General features: G+C 40.5%; 2 protein-coding genes across 2 annotated transcripts in view; both read right to left on the bottom strand.

Annotated features, from left to right (window-relative positions):
* The window catches only part of SERPINB7 (serpin family B member 7), a 42,869-nt gene extending 39,913 nt beyond the window's left edge, over positions 1–2,956 (bottom strand). The window contains exon 1 of the mRNA XM_006087173.3: positions 2,481–2,956. The gene's annotated coding sequence lies outside the window, so the exon portion shown is untranslated. The remainder of the gene's footprint in view (positions 1–2,480) is intronic.
* Positions 2,957–11,730: 8,774 nt separating this feature from the next.
* SERPINB11 (serpin family B member 11) lies at positions 11,731–24,126 on the bottom strand. Its single transcript, XM_006087172.3, has 8 exons — positions 24,083–24,126; positions 21,660–21,844; positions 19,651–19,710; positions 18,473–18,601; positions 16,630–16,747; positions 14,882–15,024; positions 14,074–14,229; positions 11,731–12,525 (listed from the first exon to the last, which is right to left on the bottom strand). Exons 2-8 carry the CDS (start codon positions 21,825–21,827, stop codon positions 12,121–12,123), a joined length of 1,179 nt encoding a protein of 392 aa, XP_006087234.1. The 5' UTR covers positions 21,828–21,844; positions 24,083–24,126; the 3' UTR covers positions 11,731–12,120.
* Positions 24,127–25,662: the final 1,536 nt, after the last annotated feature.

Raw genomic sequence — 25,662 nt, 5'->3', positions numbered from 1 at the left:
TTATTGCAAGTGAGTTTTTCTTAGCTCACCTGCAAACTCCAGTGTTGGCCATTAAAACAGGCTAATTATATACCAAAGGGACCAGTAGAAAGAATCTAGGATCATTCTCATTTTATCCTTAATTTTCATCCCTATCCATGAATCCTACAATCCAAAAATTTCTCATCACTTCTCATAGGAAAGGAAAATTTGAAAACAAGTGAAAAAAATGAGAAGGAAAGAGGCAGTAAAAAAAGGGGGGGGGCGTTCATTATTTCAGAAGAAGTAGGGAAAAAACTGAAAGCTTCTAACTATGGCCTGAAACAGCACCTTCAATCCAACACCTTAGTTTAAACACCAAGGGCACTCAGAAATTAAGACATTTTCCACACACCATCCCCAGGAATCCATGACCTAAAAGTTACATTAGAACATTGGACTACTGTCACTACAATGTGATGACTGTGATGGCTGAAGATGCTCAGAAAGTACTTTAGGAAAGTGGAGGGGTTACAGAAAGCTTTTGAGTAGAGATGATGCTCAAACTTCTCTGGCAGAAAGAAGGGCACAATTCAGGGAGGTGGACTGGGCTGGAGGGAGGGCTCAGGAGTAGAGATTCACAGGACTGCCATTGTCCTCGCTCGGTCTCTCTCTTAAAAAATATTTTTTTATTGATTTCAGACAGGAAGGGAGAGGGAAAGAGAAATAGAAACATCTATGATGAGAGACAATTATTGATCGGCAGCCTCCTGCATGCCCCCTACTGGGGATGGAGCCCGCAACCCAGGCATGTGCCCTTGACTGGAACTGAACCCGACACCCTTCAGTCCGCAGGCTGACATTCTGTGCACCAACCAGCTAGGGCACTGGTTTCTCTCTTACTGCCCAACGGCCAGCATTAACCCTGACAACTGTCTTTTCTCCTCGGAGAATCATCTAAGACCACAGGGCTGGTGCCTGCAATATGTCATTTGTGAAGCTGTTATCTCTTTACTGGTTTTCTCGTCAGCATCACCTGTGGCAACACAACCAAGTTCAGACAGGAACACAATCTGATCAGTTCTCACAGAATAAGTGAGCAAATCCTTGTTTGCTAGGCAGCAAACCCAGACACTCGGTCTTCACTCATTAATCATGAATAAAACAGCACACTTCCCTGCGGTGAAACTTCGTTTTTCATTCCACCCTACGCACATCTCTAACGCACATTTCAGACAAATGGGAGACTTTACACCTTTTTCTAAGAAAACCTTTCAGAATCGTTTTACATAATCCCTTCAGACGAATCAATGTGATTTTTCTTATCGGAATAAATAGAACCTTCTCTACTCATGTGTTAGCATTGAACAGCCTGGATCAAAATCTTCCAGATAAAACTGTGATTAAACACAAGGTCTCCTGTTGTTACCATTTTTCTCCTAATCACCACAGATATTAGGGCCCCACAAATAGAAATAGTTCTCCTCCCTCTCCTCTGTCACACCTTATGAGAGGGTCTCATTAGAAGCCCACTCTCTAGTTCACTGTTATTAGTACAAAAACACAAGCAGAGATATCCAGGCTATAAATCAGTGTAGAAAAATACAGTTACAGCACGGAGATTTCCCAAAGCTCAGCTATACACTGCTTTGCATTTTTTAGAGAACCTTCGATTCTGAATACGCTTACTAAGTACTCAAAATTGCCTAATATTACTAAAAACAATGACAACAAACTCAGGCCTCTCACCATTGCTACTAAAGTTGCCAAATATCATTGATAATAATGGAAATATAGTCAATAGGGAGTATCTCCTGCCAGCAGACTTTTGGGGGAACTATTATAATCATTACATTGTTGTCTCTAGCTTTTGTTCTTGGCTTAGGAATTGACATGTAACTTGTCACTAGGGTTCTAGATCATTTGCTGTAAAAAATAGAAAATATTAGCTTGTAAATATTCATTCATTTCATTCATTCACATATGTTTATTCAGCACTGCTGTGACTCCCTGGGATAGAAATCCCAGACATAAGCATTAAATATATTCAGTGCAAGTTATCTTTTATAAGAAGCAGGATTTGTTCAGCAGTCAGTAGGCATATTTCACATAAGGTAAAAATAATGCTGGTTTCCCTATATCCAACATATTGGCAAACATTATAAATGCTGCCCTCCTGTGATCTCAAAGATCACTCTACAACAACTGTGTAGAGAACAGATATTGGATAGGGGAGCTTATGATACCTTCAAGGAAGTGCAGAAAGCTATGGTTTTACCAAGCAAGGGGATGTCTTACTGTCAAGATCCTGCCTTTCCTCACCCAAGAGCTAGAAAGAGGTGCAGAGGCTGAAGGAAAGGTGGGGGTTGTAGCCATGCAGTTAGAGGAAAAGCTGTAATTGGAGGCAGATGAATGCTCCCACAGAGAGCTCCAGGGACTGTCCATTAATTTTAAGGAGCCTGATAAACTTAGAAGCCTAGAATGCATAAGAATTACCCAGCATGTGTAAGAATGCCACTTACCTCCTCCCACTGCACTTCGGAGGCCTTCACTGCTGGCTCCAGTTCCTCCTGCCTCCTCTCTCCTGAGACTCCTCACCCCTCCCATCTCACCTCTGCCAAGGTTCATGGAAAATGTCCCAGATGTCCCATTGGCTCAACCCCAAGGGAGAGGTTGGTAACAGCAACAGTAGCTGCAGCAGTGACAATAATTTGTGAGAAGTCCCTCCCCTCTCCCAGACTGTTCTCAGAGGAAAATCAGAGAAGAAATGTCAGATGGGCTTCCTTGTCAAGCTCAGGAAGGCTCATGGCATCTCCCTACTCAGCTGGAAACAGAGAGCAGGGCCATGGTGCATGTTATTCATCCAACTACTCATTCATGAAGAAGCAAACCCAAAATTCAACAGACTCTCCTTTCACATTCTTATCTACACTGTATGTACCTGGACGTAGGGAAAATTATAGGTTAAGAGTCAGGAATCAGAGCTAGCAGCATAGAACATAGGGAAAAGGTAAACATGAGAGTGAGCCAGAGTCAAGATGAGCCAAGAAACAGGTAAAGAACTTAGCCAATCCTGTCCTCCACCCAGGACAGAGGTCCAATGCCTGGGTTTTATCCACTCCCAGGACAGTCATTATCTAGGGTTCAAATGGTGTCCCTGAAAGATGAAGTGACTCAAGTCCAGATCTCATGATAAGCTTGCAACATAGGGATGGTTTTGTCAATAACACATGGCAATGCGCAACTCTGGGGAAAGGCTGACAGCCCACACATACGCAGCAGAGACCATCTACTCCGAACCAAACATCAGGATGGGTCTTCCAGAAAGTGCACTTTTGCTGGCAGAACTCAGAAGGTGTGGTGTAGTGGGAAAACTCCAGCTTCTCATCTTGTACCTGGGTGACCTTCGGCAAGCTGTTCAGCCTCTCTATGCCTTGCTTTCCTGATTTAAAAAAATGCAGAGAATTTTAGTGAAGTTATGATTGAAAGGGTCATAGGTAACATGTATAAAGCACTTAGTGTATATAGTTGACCCTTGAACATTGAAGGGATTAGGGGAACTGAAGCAATGTACTCAAATATCCACATGTAACTTTTGCCTCCCTGAAAACTTAACTACTAATAATTCACTTGCAAATATCCATCAATCACATGAGCAGTGACCTTGAGGCAGTAAGTGATGGAGTTCCTACACCAGTGATGGTGAACCTATGACATGCGTGTCAGAGGTGATACGCGAACTCATTTTTTTGGTTGAGTTTTCTTTGTTAAATGGCATTTAAATATGTAAAATAAATATCAAAAATATAAATCTTTGTTTTACTATGGTTGCAAATATCAAAAAATTTCTATATGTGACACGGCACCAGAGATAAGTTAGGGTTTTTCAAAATGCTGACACGCCGAGCTCAAAAGGTTCACCATCACTGTCCTACACTCTACACCTAGACATGAAAAAAGAGGACAAAAGTAGAGGGAAAATGATGAGGCAGCAAGACCAGCCCAGAGTGGCTTTCTATTATTCTCTGTCGCTGCAGATTGGTGACAGCATGTGACCTAGAAATTCATTTAAATATAAGAGCAGGAAGCCCCTAAAGGGGGGATTTCCTGAGATGGCAATCCATCTCTTTAGAGTCAGTAGTTGCCTGACAACAAATGGTGTTGAAAACAAAAGGTACTAGAAGTTATACCAAGATATACATCATTGGCAACGTTTTAGAAGAGTGAATTCCCAAAGTGGCTTCGTCAAAAATGTATTGGATGCCTGGCCACAGAGCATCCATCCTGAACCAACCTCAAGGCTTTGGAAAACAACCAACACATCAAGACAAACTCAAACAAACATCAAAACAGACATGACTGCACAGAAATGAGTTCTCCCCACCAGACCTGTCCATGACTCTGAATCTCATCTTCTGCCCTGACATTTGCACTGCTAACTTAGCTAATAGAAATATCGACAGTATCTATAAAGGGATCAAAAAACCAAAGCATGTGCAAGATCTCTTAATAGAAGATTGAAGAATATAATTGAGAGAAGTAAAATAAAACTTAAATAGCAGGATATATCATGTCTATGCGTTGAAAAACTAAATATTGTAAATATGTCAAGTCCCTCAAATTTTTCCATAGATTTGTTTTTGTTATTCTAAACAAAGTTCTTTTATTTGTATGTATTTGTAAAATGACAGGCTGATTCTAAGATTTACATTAAAATAAAGAGGACAATCTTGAAGTATAAAAACAAAATTGCAACCTCACATTAGCAGGTGACAAATTCTAAAGCTATAGTAATTAAGAGAATGATAGGAGTGCAAGGATAGACAAACAGATAAACCAATTTGATCTTCACTTAAAACAAAAATACCATTAAGTAGAAGAGGAGGAGGAGAAAGGTGTCTTTCAACAAATGCCTCTGGACCAACTGAATATCCATACTTTTCTTTAAAAATGAAGTTTAAACCATACTTCACAGCATGTGCAAAAACAAATTCTAGGTGAATTGCAGGTCTTATGGAAAACTAGCACCAAAATTTCTAGAAGATAGAATATCTTTGTTAACTTGGTGTAGACAAAATTTTCTTGAACAGGTCACAGAAAGCATGGGTTAAAAAGATCAGTAAATTGACTTCATTAAAATTAAGAACTTCTGGTCATCAAAGAGACACTTTCAAGCGAGAGAAAAGGCAAGCCACCAAATGGTAGAAAATATTTGCAATAAATATTTGTGACAAAGATCTGTCGTCCTGAATGAATGAAGTAGTCTTACAAATCAGTAATAAAAGGAAAGACAACCCAATAGAAATGTGTGCAAAAGATTTGAACAGGAAATTCTCATGCATTGCTGGTGGAAGTTTACATTGGAAAACCCACTTTGGGATAATAGTCTTTGGCAGTGTCTACTAAAGCTGATCTTAAGTCTATGGTGAAGCTGTTTTAGTCCTCTAAACACATACTCCATCAAAATGTGTACCAAATTAACCACAGATTCTGCTCCTCTCATGGTTCCCACTGCATATTTAGTGCCACATTCTGCAAATTCAAAGTGCCTAGCCTCTTTCAAATTCAGGTATATGCAAGTGAAAGTTTGACATTCATGGCTATTGTCTAGAAAATCTATTGAGAAATCTGAGCAATGTCTTTGTCCTACATATATAGTCTTTTCTCATGAAGGTGGGTGCATAGAAAGTCTGGAAGGTGGATGTGAGGAATCAAGGGGGAAAGTAACCCCTCAACTATTATCTTAAATGATCATCTGATACATTTAAATTTTTAAAGTAAACAAACTGGAAAAAATATATTATAATAAATTATTTATATAAATCCTTCTGCATCCTGTAAATGAATATTGTGCTGCTCTTAAGAATGATTTTGTAGCCCTAGCTGGTTTGGCTCAGTGGAGAGAGTGTCGGCCTATGGACTGAAGGGTCCCAGGTTCGATTCAGGTCAAGGGCACATGCCTGGGTTGTGGGCTCGATCCCCAGAAGGGGGCATGCAGGAGGCAGCCAATCAATGATTCTCTCTCATCATTGATGTTTCTCTCTCTCTCTCTCCCTCTCCCTTCCTCTTTGAAATCAATAAAAATACGTTTTAAAAAATGTTTTTTTAAAAAAGAATGATTTTGTAGAGAATGTTAATAGACAGAAATATTTCCAAAATATATTAAGTACAAAAAAATGAAGTGTAACATGGTATATGCAATATGATCTTTTTCAAAAAAAAAAAATACACACACACACACACACACACACACACACGACCAAATGACCGGAACGACCCAAACAACCAGTCGACCAGTTGCTATGATGTGCACTGACCACCAGGGGACAGATGCTCAATGCAGGAGTGCCCCCTGGTGCTCAGTGCGCTCCCATAGCCAACATCCCACGGCCCTTCCCCTCCAGCTGGCCAACCTCCCATGGCAACCCCCCCCCCCCACAGGCCAGCCAGCCCCAATTACCCTGATAGGAACCTCCCGTGGCCCCTACACCGCCCCACTCCCAGCCAGCCGGCCCCGATCTGAACTGGGCGAGATGCCCCAATCGGCCCCGATTGCCAGCCAGGCTGAGGGACCCCACCTGTGCACAAATTTGTGCACTGGGCCTCTAATACACACACACACACACACACACACACACACACATACATAGAAAAATTTCTGGAAAGATATTGGCATAATTTTAACAAGATTAGAGTTTAGAGAAGAATTAGTAATGAGTTTTTTCCTTTATGATCACCAATTTCTAATGATTATACCCCTGGGTAAATTTTTATAAACAGCAAAGTCTTTTTATATTTTCAATGGATTTAAGAGGCTAGATCCAATATCAATTGTTGATATTTTCTTCCAATATTTTTATAGAACATAGCTTCTCACTTTAAAAATATTTGAAGAGATGCCCAGCTGAGGGATATAATTACACACCTGTAAAAAGAATTTATCTGAAAATGGTCAACAGGTGATGGATGTACAATATATGCTAAAGTTTGTGGACGAAAGTTGGAGGAGATACAGGATTTGCATAATCTTAAAAAATCTCCTCAAGGTATTTATTAACTAAAAAGGGATAAAAAGGTAACCTGACAGTGGGGAAACCTAGCAATCACTAAATTATCCAAGTGATCAAGGTAAACGTCACTAATATGGTGAACTGAGAAGGACACAGCATTATTCTTCTGGTTTTCTTCCCAAAGTGCACCATCTCCCTCCAACTGGAATGCATCACACAAATCCAGATCAATGGACATCCTATAAAATAATAGATAGATACTCTTCAAAACTTTCAAGGTCACGAACACTAGGGAAGACCAAGGGACTTTGATAGACTAAGTATAAATAATAACTAAATGCAACATGAATCCCTGGGTCTGATCCCAGAACAGAAAGAGGACTTGGGGGGGGGGGGGGCAGGGAATGGATAAAATTCAAAAAAAGTTTGTAGTTTAATTAATAAGACTATGTCAATGTTATATTTTTTATTCCTGATAGCTGTACTATGGTTATGTAAGATGTTAACATTACCAGAAATGGGTTGAGAGATATAAAATGAGTTTTTACTATGTTTGCAACTTTTCTGTAAGACCAAAATTTGTTCAAAATAAAAGAAATTTTTGGAATTAGGTGCTTAAAACATGAAAGAAAGAAAAGGAATTATCAAATATTTTTTGAGTCCCTAGTATAGGCTAGAAACTGTTCTAGACATAGTCATGAATGAGCCAAATTCCCCACTATCTGATTTATACTTCCTTTGCAAATATTGAACAAATAAAAAGGAAAAATTGAGCTGTTAAATACAAAGTGAAATAAATTTAATAAGTATAAATTTAATAAATATTATAATGTCTGATTGAAATAGCCTATGAACTATTTTACCAAGATTCCTGATGAGATTTACAAATTACATACCAGATATCTACCCCACCCTTTGTTCCCTCTGCCAGCAAGCCTGCCATCTAGTGATGGGATGGGGAACTACAACAATATATCTACAACCTCTAAATCAGTGGTTCTCAACCTTCCTAATGCCACGACCCTTCAATACAGTTCCTCATGTTGTGGTGACCCCCAACCATAAAATTATTTTCGTTGCTACTTCATAACTGTGATTTTGCTACTGTTATGAATTGTAATGTAAATATCTGATATGCAGGATCTATTTTCATTGTTACAAATTGAACATAATTAAAGCATAGTGATTAATCACAAAAACAATATGTAATTATATATGTGTTTTCCGATGGTCTTAGGTGACCCCTGTGAAAGGTCGTTTGACCCCCAAAGGGGTCTCGACCCACAGATTGAGAACCGCTGCTCTAAATTAATGAGTCAGCTAAAAACTAGGGATTACAGGATTTTAAGAGGAGCTGTGGCAGAAGCAGTCTCTAAATTGACACTCTAACCTCTCCTCCAAAGTCCACAAAGGTATTGAGTAGCATGTAGCAATAGCGCAGAGGGTAAAGCATGGACTCAAATCTTGGCTCTGCAACTAACAGTGTGACATTAGACATGTTACTGACACTCTAAGTCGGAGTGACCAGGTGACATCACATACAGTTATGGGGATAAAATTGATAAAATACTTAAAATGGTTCCTGGCATGTAATAATACTTCAATAAATGGTAGTTTTTATTGATGTTATCCTCATGAAATGGTAGTTTTCATGGATGTCTTCCCACAGCACAGATACATCTTATATACATCTCATGTTATTGTCTCACCCACTAGGAGAAGCTCACGACACACCAATTGACACACAGGGTTACCTTGAGTGTAAAAGCTGCATAAAATTTAGCTGAATAACTGGCCAAATCGGTTACATTATTTAATGCAATGAGGTTTAACTTTTGACCATCCCTAGCAATTTTACTTGACTGGAATGGTGTCCTAACAAATCAGCAACCACTAAACAGCTCAGCTCCCTGTTAGCAACACCTTTCACTCAGTTAGACAGGCTGAAATTCCCCTGGCACTTGTGACAATTGTTGCAGTGAGTCAGCTGATCACAGTGGTCATTGACTCTCCTAAACTGTAACTTCGATGTTCTGGGGAACCCAGCTCAACACAAGGTGTACCTTAAGCCATCTGAGGTATGTGAGAGTATACAGACTCTTTCATCTCCTTTATCAGAAAAGACCATGCAGAAACAAAACATTTGTCCACAGTGCAGCCTGGGACCATTTTTTATAGACCATCCTATTAGAATTGTCTGCTGAACTCTACCGTTGGTCAAGTTCATGGCGTTATCTTAAGCCTATCTGATTTAATTATTTTTTAAATATATTTTTATTGATTTCAGAGAGGAATGGAGAGGGAGAGAGAGATAGAAGCATCCGTGATGAGAGAGAATCACTGTCCAGTTGCCTCCTACACTCCCCACACTGGGGATGGAGCCCACAACCGGGCATGTGCCCTGACCAGGAATCAAACCGAGAACTCCTGGTTCATAAGTCAACGCTCAACCACTGAGCCATGCCGGCCAGGCAAGCCTATCTTATTTAAACCAATGATCTTCACTTTCCAACTCTAGAACATAGTAGGCACTCAAAACATTGAAGCATTAAAGGGATGAATTCCTTAATTCATTCAACCCATATTTATTGACTACTATGCTCCAGGCATTGTTTGCACGAGGACCGTGGTTGGCAAACTGCGGCTCTCGAGCCACACGCGGCTCTTTGGCCCTTTGAGTGTGGCTCTTCCTAAGCCTTAGGAGTACCCCAATTAAGTTAATAACAATGTACCTACCTATATAGTTTAAGTTTAAAAAATTTGGCTCTCAAAAGAAATTTCAATCATTGTACTGTTGATATTTGGCTCTGTTGACTAATGACTTTGCCGACCACTGCACTAGGACAACAACACACAACAAGTTTTTTTTTTAATCCTGACCTCAACAAGTTCACATAATAATGGGAAGAGATTCTCCATACACAAAATAAATAAATAAAATATGTAATGAGAGCAATAAGTGCTAATGAGAAAAGTAAAACAGGGAAGAGTAATGCAGAAATTCAGGTGGTATGACATGCATGAGGAGGTGTTGAGGAAGCTCACAGGAACCTATTTGCATCCTAGAAAGAGTTTGTGCTCAGGAGGAAATTCAGGGTGTCCATGACCCAAGGACGGTGGTTCACATTTGGAGGCAAAGGGCAACTGTGCAAGCAGCCCACCCACCTGTGTGCTTGAGCCTAAATCCCAGGGAGAAAAGCCTCCATGGGACAGTTCGAGTAGCCTCTCCTTGAACAAGGCCGGAGACCTGCTTGGAAACTATGGGATGGGATAGCCAATCTCCATGGATGGGAGAGTTTTCCTATCCCAGCTTCCACTTCGAGCACTGAAACGCCTCCCCACTCAAATCCATGGGACCCTTTGGGCAGGAACAGCAGCTCCAGGAACTCAGGGAGTCTTGGCCTAATGCAGTTCTGGACGTAGCACCAACAGGTGGTGGCATCTCTGTGGACCTGTTGGTGAAGTCATAGGCTTCCCCACTGCTCTGTAGCACTAGAGGGGAGGGAGTAGATTCCACACTAAGGCAACCATGAATTGGGAAAAGTGTGGAATCCCAGACAGGATTTGGGGAGCTAGGGAAGTGAGGCATGAGACTCTGAAGGACCCACAATATTGAGTGAGATCCAATACAAAGTTTCATGTAGTCTGAGAGACACAGGGTATACAGAGTCATATAAAGATTTAATTAACAGAAAGCAGTATTTAAAAAAATAAATCTGTAGATTGCATATGGAATTCGGAAACCCTGCCAAATCCCAGTCTGGTAAATGTCAGCCAACAGCTTTATTACGTCTTAACAAAGGATCTTTTCAACATGTGCTGAAGGTGATTGGGGACTAGACTGGGGAATTCTTGGCATAAATGTCAGAGCTGTTGTGGCTGACTCTGACTCATGTCCATATTACTGGACAATTCCATCACCCAATTAAGCATTCCAGTGGCGCCTTTCACTGTCACACCTAAATTGTCAACGATGCTATCTATCTACGTGTAACCAACATAAACCATGAGCCGGTTGCAAAATGGCCCAGTCCTACAACAGTGATTATTGACATGGAAAATGTTCTTCTGTGATTTAATCCATGTAGTTTATAATGCCTCTTTCCCATCATGAAGATGGCCATTTGGAAACCCAAGTGATCTTTCTAGAATGTGAATCTGATCAAGTCGCTTTCCTCAGAAAAGAGCCCTCACTCCCTGAAATGCCTCTCAGGGGTCATCACTTAAAGGAATCCCCCCTCCCACCACATCACTCCATCTTCATGGCTTGTTTTTATTGAGAAAAGTCTTCTCACAGCAGCCATCACCCATTGTCATTACTATTCTACAGTCTGCCTTCTCTGCCTTCTCTTCATATTAGCTTATGAAGACAAAGACTGGCTTAACATGGTGCTGGAACTTAGTAGGTACTTAAAATATTTCTTCAGGAAATGAATAATGAAAGGACAAGAATCTTTTAAAGTTATTAGTTTGGGGTAGTAAATCTGGTGTTTGGCTGGAGATATATGTGTCTTTGGGGGTCTGGCCATGCTGAGCTGAATGCCTCACTGAGCTCTGCTTTCTCTATTGACACAAAGGAAACACGTGCCACTAGTGGAGAGAGATCAAAAGAGTCTATTACTCCATTTAGGGTCTGACAAAAATTTGGCCAAAAATTCCACTAAAATGGCTTCAAAGACATTTCATGTATTTATTATAGTCAATACAGAAGTTTGAACTAAAATTCAGGATGTTACATTAACACATGCAAGGAAAATGTCAATATTTTAAAATCCAACCAAAGTGGGAACCCTTTGATTGGTTTTCTAGAGGTGGAGTGGTCACTTATTCAAGAACTCACTGATATACACAAGTCAAGAAAATGTAATTCTTTAAAATTTCCCTCAATGACTTGATTATGTCACCAGACAGTACTAAAATGAGGCCCCAAAGATAAGAGAGCCAGAAAAGCATTTTCTGTAAATATACCTTCTTCCATGGTTATCATAATCTTAGGGTTCAGAAACTCATGGAATAAGTTGGGAGAGATCCTCAACCCATTTTCAGACAAGCAAACTGAGGCACAAAGGTGTGATAGGTGGGAACTGCTCTGAGTCATGGGCTTATCCCTGCACCTCCTCTGTGACTCTGAGCCTTGCTCAACCCCATTTGCTTAGGGAGAGGCAAGCTTGCCACAGAAGAGAATGGTGTTGGTGCCAGTATGCCTTATGAAGAACAGGAAAGGATGGTTCGCCATGAACTGAGCTCGGATGGGGAGTCTTTTCATGACGAAGTTGTCCCCAGTGGCCACTGCTGCCTCCGTGCCCTCTTCGTTGACATCCACATATGACTTGTGGATGACCTTTGATACATACAGGCCCTTAGCTGGTGACATTCCAGACAGATCAGCTTTACTCTGGTGGAAGATATCTGTCATCCCGAGGGATTTTAGCAGGGAATTCAGCTCATACTTGATCTCCAGTTTGAATCGGGGCAAATGGACTTCGACGTTCCTTTCTATCATGTTGGAGGAGCTGGTCCACTTGTGAAACATCTTCGCGTTCAGCCGCTTCTCTATCTAAGAGACAAAACACAGATGGACCCACACAAGCCAAGCACACACCTCTGCATTCATTGCTGCTTGTTTTGTAATTCTCAGAGTGAACTACTCAATTCCACTGACTTCTTTTCTACCTTTAAACTGTGCTCAAGTTTTATCTGAAAGAGAAAAGAATCCTGCATTCATCCACATCTTCCATTTTCTATTGTCTACTTCTCATAGATATTTTATAATTAAACTTATCCAATGTGCGTTAATTCATTCCCTCAGTGTGTCCGCTTTACCTAAACTCTCTCTAATGCCTCAGCAATTGTGTTCTCATTTCCTGGAAGAACTCAAGTACTTCTTCTTGGTTCTCATATCTGAAACATTTCATAGCAATCTCCATTATGAAGTTGTTTGTTATTTGGCTTCTGTGAAATGGGGACCTCTTGTTCCACTCCACTTTAATCTCCTCCTGCCCCACTCTTGAAGCTGACCTCTGGGTGCCTACACTTAGCAAGTCAACTCCCAAATCCCTGCTCAGATTTCCCAAAGAAGCCTCACAACCCTGACTTATTCTCCATCCAGTTCCAGATGTTTTTGTAAACTCTTCACACTTCTGTCCTTGGACATTTGAAACTCTCTACAGGCCTCCCCACAGCTCCACACTAGCATATCAAACCCCATCATTCTTCTGCAAGAGTTGAAGACTTTTGGGTCACCTCACCATCCTGACAATATCAGGTCAGTGGTTTCGCTTTCTATCTTTTCGTTCTGTCTTTTTGTGCCCTGATCCAAGTTACCACAACTTGATGACACAAAGTCATCTCGCTGTCTCATACCTCTAAGGCCTTTGTAGGTGCTCTTTGCTCTGGTTAGAACAGCCCCATGTGTGTATGTGAGCTACTGCAAGAGCCCAGAAGCTCAACTGGTCTCCTAAGCAACAAACATGCTGGCAGAGCACTGGACGGTCCCAGCAAGGCTGGGAGGAGCTGTGGTCTCTCTATAGCAGTGTCTTGCCTGCTCTGTGCCAGGCAGCTCTGACGGCAGCCAGGGAGAGGGGGACAGATTCAAACTCGCTCCACCACCCTGACCTCTTCTCAGTGGCTGTGGCTCTCATTCCTCCACAAAACCAAGACGCTAAACATGGTGGTTGGCCCACAATAGCATGTGACTTTTGGATCAGCAGTACTGCTCCTGAGAGGAAGATGACTTCATTAGATGTCCACGGACTGGGAGCCCAACCTGCATTATCATTTCATTATGAAGGTGTTTCCCCAGTGTCAACTGATCAATACATGTGTGTCTGTGTGTATAGCATGGCCCTTCTGATACCAGATGTTTTTTTAAATATAACACTAGGTTGTTTTCCCTAAGTCCATTATCCTGAAGGCAGGGGCCAGGAATCCCCCCTTTCCTCTCACAGTCCCTGGGGCAATGCTGCTAAACCAGCTCGTGATCCAATTAGTGCTGGCTGCACTGATATTGTGGGATACACACCATGTGGGGGGAGTGTGTGTGTCTGTGTGTGTGTGGTGCAAGTGCACATGTGCTTTTTCTGCTGTCAGCATTCCTATAACATACCTGTTCTAGAGTCACCGTGCCCATGGGAAGCAGGATGATCATGCTTAGTTTGTCCTGCACGTAGGGCAGCTCAAGCACTTGCATCTGCGGCTCCTTTATGACGGCCAATTTAAACCTTCCCACTTGATACATCATTTCCACAATTACGCTCTTACCCTATGTTTTTGAAAGATTGCAATTAGACAATAGCTAAACGTGTGTGCACATGCATGTGCACTGATTTTTCTTGCACGACAAATATCTGCACTAACACACTAAATGCGTGGGTAAAATATCAACTACAAAATACACACTTATTACTTTCTTATAAAAAGGTTATGATTCTGTATCCCAAAATAAGTCCTAGTGAGAGCCAAATTGTTTGAATAATGAATATAGTAATAAAAACAATAATATAGATGTTTCCCCCCCCCAAAAAAAGCCAGGGTTTCCCGATAAAATGAGTTATATAGGAAAATGGTATCATAGGATCATTTCCTTTTTAATTCAATTGGATATTTTTAGGAGAAAAATAATAGTTGTGTTGTGCCACTAGAGCAAATAGCCACAGCATATCTGGAGAACAGCCGGAAGAGAACAGGCTTTCTCCTCTTCCAGGACACCTCAGTGTCTGAAGGCTCCATTCAGGTGCCTGTGAGAAAGGTTATGGTCACTTCATAGGGAAAAATGAAAATAAAATTCATAGACTACACAGTTAAAGGTACCTACAGAGATCTAGAAGAGTATTTCCACTAAAACTTCCTAAGCTGCCTATAAAAATTATTGTAGTCTCCAAAATTTATCATCGGTCTGAAAATGAAACACGTACCTCACTTAGCTGAAAAGGGGTTTTAATCGTCTCTCTTTCCTGAAATTTATTTTGCCATTGTCCTTTGAAATATATGGCATTCACCAGGACCATCACAGAAGAAGGGTCGATTGTGCCCTTTCCGAAGAGGTTTGTAATTTTTCCTTGTAATAAGAAAAAGAATAGATAATGGATTTGGATTTAAACTTATCGATAATAGTTAAATAGTCACAATAGCTACCATTAAGTGATATGTGTATAAATAAATACCCAGCATGTGGATCCCTAATGCACACCCATGGCAGATGACAATAATCAATCTGTTCATTTATGCTAAAAATATTTTAAGAGACTTCTATGTGCCAGGCACTGTTCTAGGCACGAGAGCAATAAACTGAGGCTAGAACACTAAACTAAACAAACAAAAATCCCTACCATTCTTAACATCCTAGTGACTCCATTGCGGGCTTTTTCAGGTAACCTTAGTTTAAGTCTCAGACTCTTTCTCACCACAGAGTTCCCAGGCAGCCACTAGCAGTAGATCAGAGTTGGCATGTGAGATAAAACATATTTTCCTCTACTGTTCTAAGTAAATTAACATGTCTAAAAAAATGTGTAGAATTTTCCATGCATTTTCTAATAGTACAAAGACCTGAATTGATACATATTTTAATCTGGTTACCTATTACTGAATTTGAATGACATCCATCAATTGACAAGATACTTTTGAGAGGTCACTGCTGTTAAATGATATAATAGATACAAATATATTAGCAATAAAAGTCAGAGAAGTCTTAAGGTCTGGGAACGGGGTGGGTTAGTTTCTGGGAGAAGACACGAGGGTGACCCTGGAGTGCCCTTCCCAGTAACTAATATTTTGTTTTCCTGACCTGGATGGTGGTACACCAGAGTATTCATCATAGTGATAATTCACTGAGCAGCAAACACATCATGTATATACTTTTCTAAATATACATATATTTCAATCAAAAAGTTTATTTAAAAACTCAAGCTCTAAGGAACATATTAACCAATTGCAATGTGCAAACATTATTTGGGTTCTGATTCAAACAAAAAAAAAGAGGCAACTGGGGGAATACAAAAGCTCACTAAATATTTGTTAATTTTAAATGATTTTTTTAATTTTCTAGGTGTAATAATGGTATAGTGTTCATATTTTTTAAAAGCTTATATTTTTGACAGGCACAAACTGAAACATATAGAGAGAAAAAAGATATTGGGATTAGCTCCCAAACAATCTGAAAGAGGTGGTGGGTAAAGGGCATGGCTATCTTAAATAATATTGGCTTAAGTAATAAGTATTGCAGCTGAGTGATGGATGAATAAGGATTCCTTCTAGTTCCTCTTTTTTCTTTAAATTTTTCCTTAAATAGATTTTTTAAAAGAAATGAACACATCTCTGACATGAACATTTAATGTTCCGTTTTTAAAAAAGAAATATTTAACAATACATATAGGGTTTGTTTTAAAATTGGGAAAGGTAGATTTAAATTTAATTAAACTTACTGGCAGAATGTATGACAACATCTCTCTAATGTAGAAACAGTGTTCTTTTCATTCTCAGAGTCACTTAGCTAGATCATTGAGGACAATGGCTAAAAGAGATTTTCCAAAATATTCCCCTACTTCCTCCACAGTTAATTTGTTGTGTCTGTTTCTGGACCTCACCCTGCTTCCTCATTAACACTGCCTCAGGGAGTTTACCAGCACAAATTAAGTTTGTAGACATAAATGTGACTTATCCTTACCATTAGTTTTGCTTGCAACCCAAGCATTAATAGTTTTCCTGGTTTCTTCCGTAGACTTTTGAAAATCAACAGCTTGAAGCCTGGCTTGATACAGTTTCTCAGAACAACTTAAATATTGCTGTAAAAGAAAGGATAACTGCATAAGAACACAAAAATAATGTAAGGAAAACAAATACTTCCAGTTCGATGTATTGTAAAATTATAACAGACAAAAGCAGTTCGTGCATATATGTTGGAAAGGAAGCAGAATCCATACAGAGACATTTAGTCAAATCAAAGAACTTTCCCAAAGAAATGTTCAGGAAGTTTTGGTTGCTACCTCTGTCATCTCATGGGCATTCTTAGCTTTAAAATGTTCAAAGCAAAATGACAAATTGTGGTAGAGTGCCTACCTTTTCACTCTATCCCTCCAATTTCCTCTTCAAAGGACACAAACAAATGGGAGTGACTGTTCTAATGTTCCACATAGGAAAACTGAGAACTGGAATGGTTAAATGGTTTCCTTGTTTAAGGTCTAACAAAAGGTTAGGTCTCTATATGGTATATTTCAACCTCCTCATGAGCCACCACAAGTAAAATTAATAATAATATTCTCTGATGTAGACATTGACATTTTTTTCAACTTTATATAAAATCACACTGGTCAAACAAAAGCTAAGACACTGAAGCCAGCAGATCAGCTCAATCACAGCAGGATGACGTAGCAATGAAAAACAGGAATATGGATTTGGACAGGGATCAAATTCCAGCTTTGCCACTTAATTATCTCTTTGACCTTTCTCAACTTGACTTTTTATTATTTGCTTCACAATTGTGGTATTAATGACAATTTTGTACCTGCATCTTAGGACTATGTAAGAATTATATAAGACTAGTAGCCCTGCACACAATTCCGTGTGCCAGTAGCTCTCTGTGGGGCCTGGCCGCTCTGCACTGGCTGCCCAGAGGCTCTCTGCAGCCCAGAGGCCCATCCACAGCCAGGCACGGAACGCTTGCCTTGTCACCGAGGCGACAATGCAAGTGTTTCTCCCCACCTCCCCACCGCTCCATGCCCACTGCCCAGAGGCCCTCCATGGCCAGGGTGACAAAGCAAGCATTCCGCCAGGCCGCTCACACTGCCCACTCTTAGCAGCCACCCCCCTGGTATTGGGGGACTCCGGCAGAGCTGAGAGGACTGGGCGCCACCATCTTGTGGCTATGGGCACTGCCATCTTTGTAACAGAGTGATGGTTAATTTGCATATTACCCTTTTATTAGATAGTCTTATTAGATAGGATAATGTCTATAATGTATGTAGTAGAGTGATTGACACATAGTAAATACTCAATAAAACTCCATATTCCAATGCTATTGGGAAATGGCATAAATAGTGTTAGAATTTTGTAGCAAAAGAAAAAAAAATGCTTGATCTAATCCTCTCATTTTAAAGGTAGAAGTGACTTGCTCAAAGTCATATGTCTAAAGGAGAACAGAACTCAGATCTCTTGGCTCCCAGTCCAGTGTACTTTCCACTAATTCTTGATACTCTGCCTTTTAGGACCTTTGAAGAAGAGATGAGAAATGGATTTTTGGTGTTTTTTTCTGGTCCATAAGGGTTAATTCTTACCTGCTTTATTTTGTGCTTCATCCCTAACATTGGTTCTTGGACAACTTTGGTGATATTGCATAAGTAATGTTTTTATGTTATATTTCATAACCTTAAATGGGGGATTGGTGAAACCATTTCATTGAAACTCTAACAGGGTTCACATTTAATCTCTTAAAGATAAATGTGACTCTTTTCATTTGTGATTTATCTTATGGTGTGAAATTCAGAGGATGCCAAAGAAAGTTGTTGACTTACCTGATAGAATGCCATTGTCTGTGTCCCGTAGAGTCTGTTAGCGATTCTGAGGGTATAGTTAGAGTCTGGCTGGTTGATTTGAGAGAATAGGGCTCCAAACTCTGAGTGAATCCTTCCAGTTTGGCTGCACTAAAGCACAGTAAACAAAGAATATAGTATTAAGTTGCTAGATTAAATTACTTGATTTATAGAAGAGTTATAAATAACATGAAAACAACAAAGAGACTTGAAAGCATTTTTCTTCTCTAATTTCCTCTGGCACAATAATCTCAGCTCTCTGTGACTCTGGTTACAGATTGTGTGCAGAACTGAAAGCTATTGCAAAAGCACATGTACTTCCAGCCCCAACGTTTTAATTCAAAACTTGAAGTTATCATATATAAAGAGATCCTAATTGGATATTCAGGGCAATAATCCAAGTTTTCTGTGCATTTTTTCTGCCTTTGTACCTATAGAATCATTTCTGTTTTCTCTCACACTCCTTTCAATATCTCCGTTTCTGTGACCACTTAATAGATCTCTTCAGCTCCTCCCTGAACTGACCTTCCATGCCCATCTGTCCCTCATAGGAGGAATCTGGTTAAGCATGCAGCTTTGATGCATTGGAATTCATGGACAGTAGAAGGGTTATGCCTATATTCCCTAAAGTAAAGTTTGCCTAACAATAAATTAGGCTCTGTGAGACAAGTATTCTGTGAATCTATACCCATTTATATGCTTTCTGTCGGTCACAATCAACACACAACTATTGTCATGTGGGAGTTTTGTATACATTTCATTTCTAAAGAAATTTTCTTACTGAAAGGAATTAAGAACAGGTGGGCTGGGCAGCATCGGGCCCTGTTTTCCTGGTGTATAATTATGTGACAAAGCCTCAATCCCCTCACTAGTCTGAAAAATGTAACACTGCACATGGCAGGCTCAACATGCACACAGTTTGTAAAAGAACAGAAAAGTTTGATGACAGTAAGTCACATGATAAAATCTGGGGATTTTATTATTGTCGTCATCATTATGTTAACTCTGTAGGCTAGCAAGTATAAGGAAGATTGAAGGAGGTCACCAAGGAGGACATTGTAAGCCTCCTTAAGGAAAAAAAAGGGGCTCTGCTACTCAACCCCTGCACCATTATCTCTTGGTGCTCTCACAAAGAGTGCTTGACAGCTCAGCAGTCATACCTTAGCTGAGTCCTTAAACTCTGGCTTTAATGATTCTGCAATATGATTAAAGTGAAGCACCTAGAAAATGAAAGAAGAATCAATTGGCATCAAAAGCAGCATATAGTCTATAAAGATTAACAGTTACAAGTACCTGTTTTTCCATTTCAGATAAAGACCAATGCAATAGCTAACATTTAAAGATGTTATATTCCAAGTCCTAAATATAACATTTAAAAATGTTATATTTATAAGCTTTTACATATCTTACTTAACTCTCCCAGCAACTTTATGAGTAGATGCTATTATCCCCATTTTTTGTGAGAGAAATTGAGCCAAAGAAAGATTAAGTGACATGCCTGGGACCATTGTCTGTGAGAGTCCAGGGATTGAGTTATCATTCACTAGACCCTTCTCCCCTCTCCTTCCTTTCTCACACTATTCACTGTGACAGAACCCATCCAGGGCCACGTAAAACATTACATGGTTTTCCAGCACAATACCTATTTTAAATGCAAAAATAAATCATGAAAGCGCATCAAAATATGGAATAAAGAAATAAAAGACAAATAATAATGGAATGTGCAAGTATCCTGGAAGTTGTTGAATGACATTCTTCTAGGATTTTCACATCAATAAACTACATACGTAATGAAAAACCACTGTATATCAGCCTGTGTAACCTGAAAAGTCACCCTCAGCCTAGGTAACCTGAAAAGTCACCCTTTCTCTCTTAGCCTGAAAAGTCACCCTCAGCCTAGGTAACCTGAAAAGTCACCCTCAGCCTAGGTAACCTGAAAAGTCACCCTCAGCCTAGGTAACCTGAAAAGTCACCCTTTGTCTCTTAGCCTCAGTTTCCCCAACTATGAAATAGGGATAACAATAGCTACTTGCCACACAGGGTTATTATGACATTCAAATACATTAAAGAATTTTTTAAAAACTCAATAATTCTTAAAGTGACATTAAATTGTATTATAAATTAAACTTCTAGAGGGCAAGAATAGTATTGTATATGTGCTTTCTGTTATGTTTAAATCATTGAAAGGATGAACTCTAAAAGTAATTGTGGGAATGTATGTGTGAAACCACCCATGGTGAGGAAGAGACTGTATTACATGTATGGCATTATTATATTACTAGAGGCCCGGTGCACGAAATTTGTGCATGGGAAAGGATGGTCTCCTCAGCCCAGCCTGTACCCTCTCCAATCCAGGACCCCTCGGGAGATGTCCAACTGCCAGTTTAGGCCTGATCTTGGGGATCAGGCCTAAACCGACAGTCAGACATCCCTCTCACAATCCTGGACTGCTGACTCCTAATCACTCACCTGCCTGCCTGCCTGGTTGCCCTAACTGCCCCCCCCTCCCCTGCTGGTCTGATCACCCCTCACTGCCTCTGTGTGCTGGCCTGGTTGCTCCTAACTGCCCCCCCTGCTAGCCTGGTCGCCCCTAACTGCCCCCCCTGATGGCCTGGTGGTCCCTCATAGACCGCTGCCGGTCTGGTCGCCCCACGCAGCCTGCTGTTCAGTCTTTGGTCGTCCCCCCTGCCAGCCTGGTCGTAGGCAGCCATCTTGTGAGGGCATGAGGGTTAATTTGCATATTACCTCTTTATTATATAGGATAATGTATTACATTATTTAAGTCATTATCCACCTTTTTTTAAAATATATTTTATTGATTTTTTACAGAGAGGAAGGGAGAGAGATAGAGAGTTAGAAACATCGATGAGAGAGAAACATCGATCAGCTGCCTCCTGCACATCTCCTGCTGGGGATATGCCCACAACCAAGGTACATGCCCTTGACCAGAATCAAACCTGGGACCTTTCAGTCTGCAGGCCGATGCTCTATCCACTGAGCCAAACCAGTTTCGGCTCATTATCCACTTTTAAGAAATATGATTTGCCCAAGTGTGTTTTTTCACAAGATGGCAGTTTTCTTGGTGTAAAGATATAAGTAATTTGGCTGACCCATAGGGGGCACAGGTAAAACTTCCAGACTCTGGGGACATCTTTGGTGCATTCCATACCTTTTCCATCTGTTCTGCACTGTTTCCTCTGGCACCAAGGAGGATCATACTCAGAGCATAAAGCAAACTCAGTGGGGAAAAGAAGATATTATCTTCCACATGGTTATTGTTCAGCTCTTTGAACACATCAAGGCAAAATTCAATGTTTGCTGTGCTGAGGGAATCCATTTTATGACCAGCACTACCTGAGAACAGAAAAAAAACAGCTCAGAATATTACTTTCAGATATAGATAATACGTGGAGTTTAGTTATTACATTTCAGGAATTAAAGAGCCCGAGCACACTGCTTCAGAAATTAGAAAATGCTAGAGAGGGGAATTCACAGTAGTTTTAGATTCTAATGAATAGAAGATTTACTGTTCTTTTCAACCAATACTTCAAAGCTATCATTTGTGCACATCTAAAAGTGATCTGATTGTTCTGGAGCAAAAGAGCAGAAGGAATTAGATCTTTGTGCTCTGAATTTTCATGTTTAACAACACTCCCCACCCTGGAATTTGTACAGAAAAATTCTTGAGCTACATAGACTCAGCTAAATGAGGTACTTTCCCACTAGACTGTTCACTGTCACAAGGTGAGAACACTTGCATCCTGGTCATTCATGAACAAACAAGGTGAGAATCAATAAGACAAACTCAGGCAAACTTCTCTGCTCATTTCCTCCATGAAAGTAATGCAATACTAGCAAATAGGTCATGCCATGAGAAGGTGCCCAAAGCCCTCGCCGTGGGCCGCAGCCACGATGTCAATGAAATTGGAGGACTGGAAGAAGAAAATCTGAGAGAAAAATATAATTCTGGAATATGTGTTATCTAAAGACAATGTTTTGTCAGGAAGGAAGGGTTTATTTTATTCAGTCCCATAAACACTTATTGAGCAATCCTAACTAAAAGGGGTTGTAGATACAAAACTTATTGAGTACAGTTCTTGCCCTTGGGGAGGTGTCATTCTCCAAAAACCTCCATTGGCATCAAACACTTTCTTCCTTTAACCTCTAGGTCATTGTTTTTTCTTGGTTCACCACCTGCCTCACTGGGCCAGTCCTTCTTGGTCTCATTTGCAGAATCTCAAATCTTAGTCCTCTCCTCTGTTTACACTCAGACAGGTGATCTCACCCAATTTCCAGCGTTAATTGTCACTGATATGCTTTTAGCTACCAAACTTATATTGCCCTTGAATTCCAGATTCATATATCTAACTACCTACTCAACATCTCTACTTGAGTGTCTAATATGAATCTCAAATTTAACATGTCCAACAGCAAACTCGTGACTTCCTGAACCTCTCTCCAGCATACACCCCTAGCAGCTATCTTGATCTTTGTAAATGGCAGTTCAATTTCTTCATTTGCTCAGACTAAAAACTGTGGGATCATCCTTAAACACTTTCTCATTCACATAACATTCCATCTATCAAAAAATCCCATTTTCTCCGTCTTCAGAAATACTCACCATCTACCCATTTTTCACACTCTCCAGCTACCACCCTGGTGAAAGCTATCATCATCCCCCTCATGGATGATGTACTCTCCCAATTCATTTTCCTACTTTAGTCCTGACCCACCTCCATTATATTTTCTAGAGAAGATAGAGTGATGTTTTTAAATACCAGTTGGTTATGTACTAACGGCAGAACTGCTTATGGCCTTTGCTCAAAAACCCTAGTGGCTTCCCTTTCTTTCAGAGCAGAGGCCAGACTCCTTCATGATCTGGCCCCTACAACTCTCAGTCTCATCTGCTACCAGCTTCCCCACCAGCTCCCTCTGTTCTAGTCATATCAATGCCCTGCAGATTCCACCTCAAGGCTTTTGCATGTTCTATTCCTCTGCTGGGATGCTCTTCCCAAAATTATCCAAATGGCTCACTCCAGCAGTTCATTTCTCTCTCTGCTCAGATAACACCATCAATAAGGCTTTCACTGGCCACATTTCTCCAGTTATCTTTCAGTCCATTACAATAGTGTATACATATATATGCACAGTTTTACTTATTTGCCCTATGTATTATATATGCATAGTGTACTTATTTATTTGCCATATATTATATATATTTATATAAACATAAATAAACTATATATACATGAATATATTATAGAGTATGTTATATATTATACATGTATTTATTGTCCTGAAACCCCCTTCCTTTAGAGTACAACCTCCATTAAAACAAAGACTTTGTTTTTTATGCTTTATTTCACTATCTAGACCAGTCCTGGCTAGCCACTCACTAAACATCTATGGAAGGAAGAAATTTTAATCAAATTAACACTAGGATATACAGGTATGATAAGGTGTCAGCAAAAGCCACACTTGCTTAAAGAATAAGCTGCCCCTCATTTGGTTCACTACAACCCTGTCCAAATGCCATATTTTGCTACTCTGATCTGTTCCCCTTTGACAACAAGCACAGCTGGAGCTCTTTACCTTTGTTGCTTTCTGGTGGTGAAGTGGACAGTTTGGTAGGTGAGATTGGAGCTGCGTCCCTGAAGAGGAAATATAAAGCCTTCACTTTTTGCCCCTCCCTTTCCATTTGTGTCCTTAGTGATTCAGCTCTACACTTGCTGGGAGGTAAGTTCAGCCCTCAGAGGAAGGCTCCTTAAATGTCATCAGAGCGGCTTTGAGTCCCTGAGATTCTCAGGATGGCCAGTGTTTTCTGGAGAAGCACCCAGTTCTTGAACATTCTCTGCTCTGCTAAAGGGGAAACATTGGCAAGCTAACCTCTATTCAAGAAAATAAGCCAGCTGTCTAAAAAGAATAATGTGTACACATTCAAGTTGGCAGTGCCATATTCCACATCCCAGGGATTGCCCATGTCCACTTGCAGGCACAGAGCTACTCAATGGGAAAGATTCTGGCCGTGATGGACGCTTCCTGGCCCAAACACATTCGTCCCTAGATCTTTTGTGCCCTCCTCCATGGAGCATAGGTTTTTACGTGGAGCTTCAGCAATCTGCTGGCAGGTAATTCCTGTCCCATAAAAAGAACAGAAGAATGAGCTCCAGCCGGAGTTATTCTGTGGTTTCAGTTTAAAAGCTTGGTAGAAGCAACAAGCCAACCGTACTTAAAGTGAGTTCAGAAGTATGATTCAAGACTGTGTAAAAGAGATTATAGATTAGGGGTAGGGATGAAAGCTGGAGACAAAAAAAAAAATGTCTGCAGTATACAGTAGCCAGAATCAGCACTATGTGACAAGCCCAGCTTACCAAACCATTCTTGTCCACATTACCCACAGCCCATCCTCCTGGGTTGATTCCACTGCCCAAAGGTAAGCTCTGATGGCTGAGTGCACTGCACTGAGGTTATAAAAAAAAGCCCTTCATGGCCAGTGACGTCTCTCTTCTTCCTCAGCATGCAAGGTGTCATCCCTGGACACAAGGAAACCACTCTACTAGACATGAGAACTAGAAAAGTTAGATTTAAAATGATGGCCCTAATAGCCACTTTGCACATAAAAATACCTGTATGCAACCAACCATAGAACTAAAAGGAGTCCAGAATCTGTCCAGTCTTTCTGTGCTCAGAGCAAGGGTTTTTTTGATGTGAGCCAATTCCAGCCAGAGGTTTCCATGGCTTGGAAACCTCATATCAATGCGTAAGGCCAATCCTGCACTTCTTCATCTTGTTTTCATCTCCCTTGAGGTCTAATTAAAAAAGGACTGATTTTCTTAGCTTCCTTGCTAACTAAGAAGGGCTGATCAAAGGAGGTCTTTTTCATCCTTGGTCTACTGTACTCTTGTTATTTTCCTTATCAGAGGGGAAGCTCTTGGGCTCATTTTTTTAAAATATATTTTTATTGACTTCAGAGAGGAAGGGAGAGGGAGAGAGAGAAATAGAAACATCAATGATGAGAATCATTGATCAGCTGCCTCCTGCACGCCCCCTATTGGAGATTGAGCCCACAACCCAGGCATGTGCCCTTGGCCAGAATTGAACATGGGACCCTTCAGTACGCAGGCAGATGTTCTATCCACTGAGCCTAACCAGCTAGGGCAGTGGTCAGCAAA

This window comes from Myotis lucifugus, unplaced genomic scaffold (assembly GCF_000147115.1).
Source record: "Myotis lucifugus unplaced genomic scaffold, Myoluc2.0 scaffold_36, whole genome shotgun sequence".
Lineage (NCBI taxonomy): Eukaryota > Metazoa > Chordata > Mammalia > Chiroptera > Vespertilionidae > Myotis > Myotis lucifugus.
This window is presented reverse-complemented; position numbering and strand designations above follow the sequence as displayed.

Coding starts and splice junctions, on each gene's coding strand:
- SERPINB11 (XM_006087172.3), bottom strand. CDS start 21,827: ATGGATTCCCTCAGCACAGCAAACATTGAATTTTGCCTTGATGTGTTC. Junction 19,711..21,659: donor GTGCAGAACAGATGGAAAAG/GTATGGAATGCA, acceptor TTCATTTTCTAG/GTGCTTCACTTTAATCATAT. Junction 12,526..14,073: donor GCACGGTGACTCTAGAACAG/GTATGTTATAGG, acceptor TTTGTCTCTTAG/ATAGAGAAGCGGCTGAACGC.